Source organism: Myiozetetes cayanensis, unplaced genomic scaffold, assembly GCF_022539395.1.
Source record: "Myiozetetes cayanensis isolate MyiCay16 unplaced genomic scaffold, myiCay2020 scf16, whole genome shotgun sequence".
Taxonomy (NCBI): domain Eukaryota; kingdom Metazoa; phylum Chordata; class Aves; order Passeriformes; family Tyrannidae; genus Myiozetetes; species Myiozetetes cayanensis.
In genome coordinates, this window is record NW_026087270.1 from 11,424,730 (window position 1) to 11,437,702 (window position 12,973).

The following is a 12,973-nucleotide window of genomic DNA, read 5'->3' on the forward strand; positions in this document are numbered from 1 at the left end:
CTTGAATTGTTCAATAAATTTTTGTCAAAGTGGTGATAAATCTATCAAATTGCTAAATTTGAGAGGACAAGCACGAGGAACGCACCCAGGAAAGCTCCATGGGAGGTAAATCTGAGTATTTTCCAGGTCTGGAGTCAGGGCAGCAGCAGGAGAAACACCTCTCACTCCCTGCTGCCTGGGTACTTCACTTACTTGGCTTCATGATCCTTGTGAGTCCTGCTATTCCATGACTCCATGATTTATTAATTGCACAGGACCAGCAGTGATGGTGGATCCATAAAAGGCCCAATCCCTGTAGCAACACTCTCCATGTCCAGAGCACTCTTACAACTGACTAAGAATAAAATCTTCAGGAGGCAAAAAAAATTCCACAGGCACTTGGCATCCTCCAGAACAGAAGCCCAGGAAGTGGGATTTGCAAAACAACCCGTGACCATCTTCAGAAAAACTTCTTACAACTGTTCTAAGTCGATTTTCTTGCGTTGTCACCAAAGCTTCAAGTTGATGACATGCTTTTTCTAAACTCAGCCACACAACTGTTCAAACTGATTTAAAAAAAGACAGAAATACCCAGTAATTCCTCCACCATAACGGAGAGGATCAAGTGTTCACTTACAGATGCTGTGGGAAATCCAGGCTGTTGATCAAAACAACTGGAACACTGCTGTCAGGGAGGGTATAACATTTTTAAGTGAAACCTCAGTCTAAAATATCCTTTTTGGCTGCATTCAGGCACGTTTCTTGCCCTGTCCTTTGCAATGGCTTTTAGCCTTCAAGGGCACAGGAAAACAATGATGACCGAAATAACTGTTCTCTAGAGGCACTGAGAAGGAACACAGAAGAGGGAGTAGCAAAAGACCATTTTTATCTTTTAAAAAAAAATTATGTAAATGGTATTTCTTTTTATGTTTTGGAAAAAGGATCACGAAGTCCTTGTTTGTGGGTTTACATACAGGACATGTGATGGATGTTTCAGTCAAGTTAAGCACGTTCAGATGGTGAAACAGAGACCTGGACATACCTGGTTGGTGGCAGAGTGGTCTGTCACCGGTGTGAGCTGCACGTACTGGACCTGGATGTCACTTCCCTGGAGTGGGGATCCATCCACCCCCCCGGGTGCGGGCTCGGCCGACGCCACGGCGATGAGCTGAGCGCCCTGCAGCACCTGTGGGGACAGCAGGGAGTCACTGCTCGGAATTCCAGGGTGGGGATGGCTGGAAGAGACCTCAGTTGGGCAGCTCCTCACAACTGGGTCGTCCCAGAGCCCCTGTGGGAGACTGGGATGTCCCTGGTAAATGGCTCCGACAAGGGGCCGTTTGCAGGAGCAGCAGGGCCAGACTCTTCCACCAGAGGACTGTGAATGATCCACAAGTTCCATCAGAGTAAAACTGCCCTCCTGCACCTGAGCACACATTAACCCACTGGACTTTGTGTTCTGGGGTCTTCCTCCACCCCAGTGGATCAAGACTTTGACCAACAGACATCGACACTGCAATAATCAGGTCTCATTGCAGGACCCCCTGGTGGGGTGGCATCTTTCTACTCTTCTCCTTCCTTTCTCTTCCTTTCTTTTCCTTATACATTTTCCTAAGTGTTATTTTTATGCCCAGATTTCAACAGATAATAACCAAACCAGCTACTTTTATATTGTTTTATTACTATGGATAATAATAACAATCAAAATGGCTCCACATCTCCTTTCCAGAGCAACGAAATTGTTCTAAAATAAACCCTACATATATATAGATAGATATATAAGTATATAGATATATAGATATATAAACCCCAGTCATTCAGTGTCTGTAACCTCCTGAACCAAACCAAATTCAACACCAAAGACCATCAAAAAGAAACTTCTTGACACACAAATCAGAATAAAATACATGTCTGCAAATAATGACGAGTCCCTGCTGCCATTTTTGACATTCAGCTAAAATAGACACATTAATTAATATTAATTTAATTTCTCTGTGCCATGAGGGATGTATTTTTAAAGTACAGCATTTGACCCGCAGCGAACAAAGGGAACCTTTCAAAGGAAGGCAAGAGAACAAAGAGCAAAAATAACATTCCTAACAAAGGTTTTGCTTCCCAAAGTCTGATTTCTCAGCTGATCTGAGGGTGGGTGGCCAGGGAGGAGGGGGTGGACCACAATTTCTCTGGGGAGCGTGGGAGGCAAGAAGAGGCGACCCCAATAAATGACCTGAGGGGCGTGCTCAGGATTTTATGGGATCTTGGGGGTTCTGGGATACAGTTGGCATCAAACTGCAAAGGATGCTGCACTTTGTTTTTACAGGAGCGAGCAAAATTCTCCCACCCCACGGTGTTAGTGTTGGAACCAAACGATACAGACTGTTGGGATCACATCACATCTCTGTTTATCACCTGTAGGTCTTCAGTGGGGTTTTGTTTCTCTTTTATTTCTGAACTCTGAAGTTCACCATGACTGTGAGTGACTGTTCAACTCCATTATCATGGAATCATGGAATGGTTTGGGTTGGAAGGGACCTTAAAGCTCATCTCATTCCACCCCTGCCACAGGCAGGGACACCTTCCACTAGCCCAGGTTGTTCAAGCTCCATCCCCCCGTTCTTCTCACACAGAAACTGTTTTACAACCCAAACCATTCTGGAATTCTGTGACTGTACCAACTGTATCACCACACTGACTTGAATATCTGCCTTCCTCTTTGGGTTTTCTACCTCCCCTCTCCTTCTTTTTTTCCCTTTATCATTCAAACTCTTGAGGATTTGGGACATGCAAATTATTGATCTCCCAAACTTCTGGTTTTCATCCCTTCTTCAGTGAGATGTTTGCCATACAAAACTTAATAAAATTAGTCTTAATAATGAAAACCAGCCACTTTCTCTGCTCCCTTTCTTTCCATGTCAAGCTCATTTTATCCCACAACTAATTGTTCCCATCCAACATTCAACTGCCAGGGCAGGAAACAGAATTTTCTTTAAAAAAGATTAAAATTTAATGTTTTCTTTCAGTTTCTTCCAAAATTATTCAAACAGTTTCCAAGCATGGTTCAACTCACATCACACCCTCTGCTGATTTTACTTATCACTGACAATTATTCTTTTGGAAGTTCAGAACTTAAGCCTTTAAATTCCACAACCAGGTAAATATTTTGGTATAGCTCAAAATTGCTTACCAAAATCAGGCCCATTCCTCAGGCTGGTCCTTGCCAGGTTGAACCTTCCCAAAGACATTTTTGAACCTTCTAAAACACATTCTTGCTACTGTTGTGAGCCCTTTTATTGATCTAGGCAAGCACAAATGTTTGCCTACCTATAAAAGGCTCAAAACCAAGACACTCTGAGAATTTTGTGTCTTTTTTTCCCCATTTCTACTGCAGGAATGTAAAAAAATATGATTTTCTTTTTTTTTTTTTTAAATAAAGAGAGGTTTTGAATCGCTGAGTGGTTGTTTATACAAGGTTCACTGAAAATCCTGTGGCACTGATGGCAAAACACATTCAAACAGCAAACACAGCTCCTTGAAAAGATAAGAAGCTCTGCTGATAAACACCTTCCCTTCAAAAAGATAAGTCCCTCTACCTGATTCTTTCCAGTCTTCAAAGTTTTCTTTGTGAAGCCTTAAGACTGAAACCATTTTATTGCCAACAAAACATTTAGTTTGTGGATTTACAGGCTCGTGGATGAGTTTATCTGGGGCAATTAGAGTCTGTCTTTAGGTCTAGAACTCAAAAACTCTTTAGTATCAAAAATTATTAAGTTCTTTGAAAACATCAGAGGTTTACATTAATCCAGGTCTCCAACACCTTGGCATTCCCTAAGGAAGCTGGAGCAGGCAGGGGCAGGGGCAAAAGAATGGAGCTGTATGAAAAAAATCCAAGACTCAAGTCCAAAGGTTTAATTTTGTAGTTCTTAATTTCCCTTGATGAAGCAGAGCAAGACCCAACACAAGGAAACAAGTCCAGAGTGGAGGACACTTGCTCCACTCACCCATCCTCAACTATTACAATATTACAATAGAAATTCAATATACAGTGTTGTGGCATAAGGTTTGACAGAAGCTTTAGTAACATTAAGGTAATTTATGTAATTAATGTCCTCATTAATTTCTCTTAAAATAAAAGCGTGTTGAGTTAAGGTAACTGAAAACAAAATAAAAATTATCCACTGCTCTCAAAGCTGGTATCACTGGGAATTTACTGATCTACTTTCTAAAGCTTTACTTGGGGACCTTCCCTTATCCAACAACAACTTGTACCTAAATTTGAAATTTATTCCTTACATGAAATGTGCCAATACCAAAATAAACTCAGCATAAATAAAAACCCAACTCAGAGCAGTTCAGAGCGAGGGGAACTGTCCCTGCTGCGCATTTCGGAGCTGAACCGTGCAAAAACGCCCTTAAATCTGTCAAAACCTCATCAGGGAACCCCCTGCAGAGCCATAGAACTGGGAGCACCTCCTTGACATTCCCCAAATAACAGGCAGGAAAAGGGAAATGGATTTCAGCTCCGCAGAGGGTGGAAAAATGAACCGGATCGTTCCTGAGAGTGTTTTCATCAGGGGCAATATTTCCTTGTATAACAAGGAACAAACATCTCGGCTGCTTTGCTGTGGCCACAGCTCTGCTCAGCCCTGTCAGCTCCCACATTCCCTGGATGTGCCTGGAGAAACCCCTGGACACGACTGCAGCTACTGGGGTTTGAACTTTCAAACTGAAACTGCCCCCAAATGTCCCTTTTTCTGCCTGCTGAGGTTGGGTGGAGAGAGATCAGTGATGGCAAAGCGTGGCTTGGTGGATTTAAACCACCTGCACCTTCAGGGAATCCTGGAATTATGGAATGGGTTGGGTTGGAGGGGACACCAAAGCTCATAAAGTTCCACTCCCCTGACTCCTTCCTTCCACCAGACCAGGTTTCTCCAAGTCAGGTCCAACCTGGCCTTGAGGTCCTTCCACAACACCCACTTCCTTCCCAAGAGGTTCCTTTTGGTGATCCCAAAGGAAAACACGGCTGAGGGAGCACCAGGAACGAGCCTCTGCCTCTGGAGAGTGACTGTGGTCAGCAAAGCTCCAACACTTCCCAGCACTGGGATTTTATGGATTTGCAGCCGTCAGGGAAATGCTGTAACAGACCCTGAGCAAAGAAAAACGAGGTGTTGAGTGAAGAACTGAGGGAAGATTTGAAAGGGAAAGTGTGGTCGAGGTTCCTGATCTTTATGAACATTCCCTGCACCAGGTTTTTTTAGAAACCAAAAAAAAAAAAAAAAAAAAAAGCCCCAGAGAAAAACTCCCAAGAAACCAATGAGCCAAAAAAAAAAAAATTCAAACCAAAACAAAGAAAGAAAAACACAAAATATTCTGGGGTCTTTGAAAACTGTTCACATCTAATTTGGGAAATGAACTGCGAAACATGAGGTGCAGAAAAAGATCAAATTAATATAGTTTATGTTGTGTTACTTTAAAAAGCACCTGCTCTCACCATCACTGACCCCCCGAGCTTTTCCTGAGCACAGCCCAACTAAAAGAAACCATTTTTTTCCATATACTGTATTAAAAAATACAGAATACTCTTATATTCATTAAGTCTGTCCAGGCTAAATGCAACCTGTGTAAAATTAAGTGAACACCAACAGACAAAGGTGAAGCTATTAAAGGTATCTCAGACTTTCACTGGGTCTACACCTCTTCCAGGGCAAGGTGAGGGTCCCTCAAGAGCCTACCAGCTCCTTGAGAAGTGGTTGGTGTTGAACATCATCAGGGTAATTAAAACTTTATCTGGGAATTATTACAGGCTGAAAGGGATGCAAAGTTGATTAGTGAGAAATAAAAGTCTAAATGAAGCTTTGTATCATGTGATGTGAATAAAAGGAGATACAGGGTGTAGGAAGTTCCCATGGACATCAGCAGTGTTTGATTTTAACTCAATATCCCAGATGGACAGACAGTGATGTAAAGAAAAGTCATGGAAGGAAGAGGGATTGTCTCAGGATGCTTTGGGGTCACATCCCAAGAAAGCCAAGCAGGGCCCTTCCTTTGACTTCAAGTAGGGATGAGCTCAGGCCCTGAAAAAGGATGTAAAATACACCAAAACCAAACCCAGAGTTCCACTGAAAATCCACTTTAAACCAGCACATGTGCAAGACTTAATTATACTTAATTGGCAGTTTGAGTGCAGATGTAATTTCAGTAAAACTGACTTGGTTACAGAAAGAGGAGTTACCTCATCTCAACTCACTGTATCACATTCTAGGGGATGTTTGGAAGGAAGGAAATCGGGATCATCTGACTCAGCTTTTGTACCAAGACCCTCTCAGTGGAACGGAAACTTCTCCAACAGCTTTGGGGTTCACTGGCAGCTCTTCTCACCTGCTGAACTTCCCAAAAATGACCCCCAGCTTGATGTCAGTTGTCCCACAGAAGGTGCTCTGATGTCCCTGCACCTGTCAGAGTTCCCTCAGTTAGGAATTTGGGTATTTCATGCCCGCCTTCCCTGGTTAATCAATCTCTTCTCTGGTGAACCCACGGATTATATCATATGAACTCCACACACATATGGGAATGGGACTGCCAGGTAGTCAATCCACCCAAAATTCTTCCATATATCCCCATAATCTTTTGGCAAGAAACGAAAAAAAGAGACAGAAATATATAACTAAGCGTTTCAGCTCAGCCTTCTGTGTTCTGTTATAGCTTGTAAAAACTCCGGAGTTAATTCAATCTGAGAACAGTAAATATTATTCAAATCTCATGGAATCATGGAATCCCAGAGTGGTTTGGGTTGGAAGGGAGCTTACAAACCATCCAGTTCCACCCCCTGCCATGGGCAGAGACACCTTCCACTAGCCCAAGTTGCTCCAAGCCCTGTCCAACCTGGCCTTGGACACTTCCAGGGATGGGGCAGCCACAAATCTACATAATGCCAACATTTTGTGAAGAAACAGCTCAGTGTCAGCAGCAAGTAGGGTAAAATCAAGGAACGACTCCCAACAGGAAGATTTTTCAGAGTGGGCAGTTCCATCTCCCCACGATAATCCACTCTTTGGAGCAGTACTAAAGAAGCTTTGGCTTCCATGGTTTTTTTCCAGCAGAATGTTATTTTTGGGTTTTATTCAACGTACAACTGAGTGCTGTTAAGAAATGGCTGGATAGTTCAGAGCAAAACACTCCAGTGTCAAAGAAATCTTCCTCAAGTGGAGCTGCCGAGTGCAAAAGCCGAAGGAACGAGTGAAACCCGAGTGACCCCGACTGCTCCAAGTGACCAGCACGGCCAGAGGTCACCCCAGCGGGCAATGACCGTGACTCACACAGCATCTGGCTGTGGGAAATTCGCTGTTGTGACATAACCCAGCCAAGAGGGAGAGGATCCCTCCCTCCTCAAGGACTGTCTCCCTTTACATTTTGCTGTGGCAAATCCCTGCTACTCCAATAAATGTAAACAGGGCTTTAAACGTCGCCCTGCTGGGCCCATCCTCAGGCTCCAGTGCCTGGCAGGATTAGTTATGCTCAAAACAAAAGGTCAGGAGAAATGCTGAAGGACATTGAGCATTTACTATGAAATTCTGCTCAAGTCTCGAGGCAATTTCAGCAGAAGAAGCATCCAATTCTTTCATAAAAAAATGCAAAGGAGGATTTGGACTCTTCGTGCTGATGAGAAGGTCCATCCCTTCCAATGAGGCTGGTAGTAAATATGCCACTTAAAAATAGGAAGAGTAGATCACTGAGGATCTCCCAGAATCACACACAGCTGTTATTTTGCTTTCAAATGTCCAAACCAATTCCTCCCTTTGCCCTCGGAATGGTGATTTCACTTTGATTCCAGAAAAGAAAAAAAAAGGCATTTAGGAGGAACTGCAAATGTTTACATCATAACTGGCAGGGTCGATTTTTTTTTTTAAAGTTGTAGCAAAATAACATCTGAAAGTTTGGCTCTTGTAGCCAGGGTAACAAAACACAGCTCCTACTGTACACGGCAGGATCCCATTAACTTGGAGAAATATGGATGGGGAAAAAAAGCACGAGCGACAACGGCTCGTCCACAGAGGGACAGAGAAGTTCTAGGATTGCAGTGGTCAGGAAAAGTCCTAAGGAAAAGCAAATTAATATTCTCCCTCCTCCACTTGAACTGTGGACTGATGTAACCGGCTCGAGTTCTATCCATCAGGGTCAGAAGGACGTGATGGATTCGAAGGACAAGCAGGAGGAGGATGGCAGGAACAACCCCGGTGAGGAGCCTGGACTATAAATCAGCAGCTGGAGAAAGTTCTAAGCCAGGACTTGTCAATTAAAGAGCACTTAAATGAGAGAACAGTGCTCTGGAGAATTACCTGAATTACATTGATAAGTTGCTTAGAGAAACTTGCACCAAAAAAACCCCGCTGTGGATGTAATTCCTGAAAAAAAAAAATCCCAGGGACAAGAAAACGTGGAAACTTGAACAAGTTAAAGAGCACGTCTGAACCCTCAGACTGGGGGTTTTTTCCTGGGATTTTTTCCCCCACCTAAAGGAAGATGCTCCCAGATTTCACAAACAGGGAAGGAATCCAGAGCTTGGAACTGTCTGTTGTCTTTAGTTTCCCTTTTTCCCCCAGTCTCGTGGCAGGAATGTCAGAGCTGGGGGACACCAGGACACGAGTTCTCTTCATGTTCTAGGGGGGATGTCCTTGTGTAAGGGGAATAGGAATTCCAGAATTTAGGCTAAAAACAAACATGAAATGGTTGGTTTTTTAGAATGGAAAACATACCACAGAACACCTGGACTTCTCCAAATACTCCCAGAAAAGGTTACAGGATATCGGTAGGAAAGGAATTAAAATACCCAACTATAGCTCTAATCTTGGCTTTTATCTCCTAGGAAAGTTCATGTAAAAAGAATCCATAATAATAGAAGCTTTATCCACTTTATTTCAATTATTGGCACTGAAAAGGCCAGTGTTGCTGTGAACTGCCCCGTGGGCTCCAGTGAGGACCAAACCAAGAGCAGATGGGATGGATATTAAATGTTATAGATCATGTTCCACCTCAGCAAATCTTATGTTTGATGTCTTTTTTTTTTTTTTTTCCAGAAAAGCGTTCCCAAAGAAAAGCAATTAGGAAAGATGATGGATTTCCTCCATGGAGGTGGATGTCCTTACACATATCCACTGTCATTTTTAAAACTATCATCTTTGTGACAGATTTAATAACCTCAGAGCACCACAAATCACCACCCCCTGACTTCCACCGAGGTTCACAGATAAGACATGAATTACATATATTTTCTCCACCTGAAGCCACATCATTCCAGGCACCAGAAGCTGCTCAGCACTGGAGCTCCACATGTGCTTCCCTTTAGCCCAGGCACTAAGTGGCCAAATGTTTCCAATCCCCTGGAGAAAAGCTTGGGAATTGGTGCCTCTTTCACAGCAGCCTTTGGGATGATGCAAACGGCCTTTCTCTAATTTCAAGTCATAAAATGAAAATGAATCCTACCAGAGTGTCACTTTGTTTGCCTAAGTCGTGTAGTTATGGGGCTGCACATGATACTTTCCCAATTTTCCAAATGAATTCCTGGTTACTGGATTAATTCCCTCCTTTATTTACTTTTCTCAAGTAGCCCAACATGTAAGAATTACACAAACCCTCAAAAAATGTGCGTTGCCAGTTACATTCCACCTCGAGAACACAAATAAAATTATTTTTAAAAAATGTTAAAACCATGGTGGTGATTTTTAAATAATTTTAAATTGGTGATTTTTTAAATCCTTTTTTTTTTTTTTTTTTAAATTTGTGCTTGCACATACCAGCTCTGCACGGGAGAGCATTCCCAGAGAAACTACTATTTTAGCAGATAACCAAAACTTTGCTGCTGAAAACGGGAACAGAGAGGAACAAGAAGGGATTTGTTTATCCCCTTCACTTCCTGCACCACTTAGAAAACTGCATCGAGTCATTCTAACCCCATTAGGTAACACATCCACCCCGTTCTGCCACAAATCATTAAAATCTCTTTGCTTTGGGGATGGAAAACAATTGGCACAGTAGTTGAGTGCCTGTTCTCCCCTGGGGATTGAACTCCAACCATATGTGCGTTGTCAGGGCAGTTTTACCCTTCCAGAGCATCCCTCCAACGTTCTGGGCCGTCACTTCTTTTCCCCATTTGTGTCCAGGGAAATCCATGGCTGTGGGATGGAATGAGAGGAACCAGCCCAGCAGTTCCAGCCCTAAATCCCAACCTTGCTGTAGAGCTCCAAGTTTCACCTATGTGGAGCTCCCAGACACCAACAGCCTGTGCTTGACCCCCCTCTGCCTCTCCCGAAATATATATTTTGCTACCAGCTGAGCCTCCAGGGCAGCCAAAGGTCTTTAACATCGATGCAAATGCAATCTGGAGAGGGAAATTAAACTTTCCCATCAGCATTAGCATTTTTTAAGCTGCATTTTTGAACCCCTCTCAATTTGTTTCCCTGGAATATGGAGTGCGAATTCGAAGCAGACATCAAGGAGAACTCGGGACCCAGAAGGATTGTTTTCTTAGAGTCCACATCTGCTTTTCCCCAGCATGCTGCCAGTTCTGGAGCTGCCTTTAATACCCAGCTGGGATAATGTAAAACTAGTCTATAACCTGAAATAAATGCTAGAAGCACATATTTGTGCTCAGCAATACTTGTATGAATTAAGCTCAACTTGACTAATGTTCTACCCACTGAAAAGTTTCTCTCAATGAAGAGGAGGAGGGGGAAAATCCCCCCCAAACCAGGCCCTGTCTGTGTGTGTGTGGCCACAGACTGGAAACCAGAACTAAAGCTCAGCAGAGCAGCAGAAAATCCTGCTTTTAGAAGGTTAAAATGACTTCTTTTTGCCATTAAACCCCAAGTTTTTCAAGCAAAGCCATTTAGAATGTGGTTTTCTCACAATGTCAGGAAGGAATTATCAAGTGGAAATCTCCTCCCTGACCAACTCCAAACTCTCCTCTTTCTAATCCATGGGAAGTACAAACGTCTGGTAAGAAAATTCTGAATTAGGAAACTCCTCTGGAGCGTGCAGAGGAAACTGCTGAGCAAAGAAAGAATAATTGTGTATAAAACATGTATAATTGTATAGAAAACCATCATCTTCTGGCAGCTTTGATGGGCAAAACATAAATCAGAAGTGGGGCAGCAATAAAAGTGATAACCTGATAATGTTATCCCAGAGGGAAGGAGCACAGGGAAGGTCCTTGACAGGGATTTCTGAGATGTTTAAAGAGTGGCAGTAAAAGTTATTCCTCCCCCAGCCCATTAAGGAATGAATTATTTTGCCTCAGGTTCCCAGATTTTTATTCACACAATAATTCCACAGCCTCAGTCTGAGCCTGACTCTCTGTCTGGCTGCTCAGAGAGAGGAATAAAGGCTTCAAATGGGTTCAGTTTAATTTTAGGAATGAAAAAAAAACCCACATTTGGAGTTGATCAACTCTGGTCCTGACACAAATTATGGCACTTCCAGCCCTCACATGGTTCCAGACACTGCCTTGGGAGTGTAAAATGCCAAGACACAATCAATGTAAAGATTCCTTACAGTATGTGCTCATAAAAAGCACTTTTTTCGTGTCTAACACAGAACATGCTATTTTTGTCTCTTAAAAATTCAACTTATTAGACACCAGAAAAAAAACAGATTAAGAAGAGACACACCTGGATTGACCCTGAACCCCCAGATAATACGGATATTCTGGAAATATTTATAATATTTAAAATACGTAAAATAGCATGTCTGGCGATATTGTTGATTTCTGAACACTGAGGTGTTCTTTGCAGCCTGTTCCCCTCCTGGTACCAACACTCTCCTCTGGAACAATCCAGAGGAAAATCCAAGTTATTTCCCAACCCTCCATTAAATCCAAATTTCACACATTTTGATGCTTTTTGGGAGAGAAGGGGAAAATGGAATTTAAGAAGGAGGTGCTAAATGGTATTTAAGCATTTGTAATATCAAGAAGATAAAAGCACAGGAAAGGAAGTTTTATACCTTTGTACCAAGGATTCCCTCTGATACTTTTATTTACCTACATACTGTTTTTTCCTGTGTATTTTAGGACATAATTCCTTTCATATTTTCACTTTAAAATTAGATCACACAAAGCACTGTACAGCAAATAAACCACAGGAGAAATCAGGAATGAAACAGCACTGAAAAAGGTCAATTTAATTTTTTCCCTCCCTTTTAACTGTAGTCAGATTAAAAAATCTTTGGAGATAAATAATAAACCACTGCACATCCCAGAGAACGGTTGGTCAGTGTTACAAAAACAGCAATAATAGTTAATAATTTGAGTTTTAAGTTTAAATGATGGTAGACAGAACGGAGCAGGCAAACAGGGAACAGACAAGATATTTTAAAAGGCTTGGGAGTCTCTGACTGTGAACAATTTAACTAAAATTTAAGTCAAAATGTGTTTAAAAATTCAATTGGGAAAAATTGAGGATTTCATGGAAAGGAAAATTTCTGGCCATTTTCATACAGTAACACCCTGGATGTGACTGATTGGGGGTCAATTTAATTTAATACTCTCTGAATATCCCGAGAGATGGGAATGGGAGCTGAGGAAGATCATGGAATTCTGTCCCATCCTGTCCCACAGTTGGATGTGCAGGTCACCCCTGAGTCCATCTCCCCACTCGTTTTAGAGGAGCAAATCCCCCTTTTTTATTTTCAGGGCTCAATAATCCCACATTTTCTTCCTCTGCACTGGTGGGAGCAGACCTGAACCCCCAGGAATTCAGCTGAGCTGTGTCACTTCTGAACAATCACATTCCCAACTTCCCCTTTCAAGTCCCATCTGATCTGTGGCTTTTCCCCCCGTTTTTCCCTTCAGGAATCCCTGAGTCTCCCAAGCAGCAGCAAAGCCCAGCATTGTCCTGGCTCCTGACCTGCTGGATCGAGGGGTTCACCCTGGGTTTGTCGGGAATGTTGGATTAACACCCCCCCAAAATGTCAAGAGGCAACTCAAGGGAAAAGAATCCACTTTTTT

General features: G+C 42.5%; 1 protein-coding gene across 6 annotated transcripts in view; it reads right to left on the bottom strand.

The window, feature by feature from the left end:
- BANP (BTG3 associated nuclear protein) overlaps positions 1 to 12,973 on the bottom strand; it is a 159,946-nt gene that overhangs the window by 48,738 nt on the left and 98,235 nt on the right. For all 6 annotated transcript variants that reach the window (XM_050311719.1, XM_050311720.1, XM_050311724.1 and 3 more), the window contains one exon: positions 1,022 to 1,165. In XM_050311719.1, the coding sequence (XP_050167676.1) occupies positions 1,022 to 1,165 (144 nt within the window). The remainder of the gene's footprint in view (positions 1 to 1,021; positions 1,166 to 12,973) is intronic.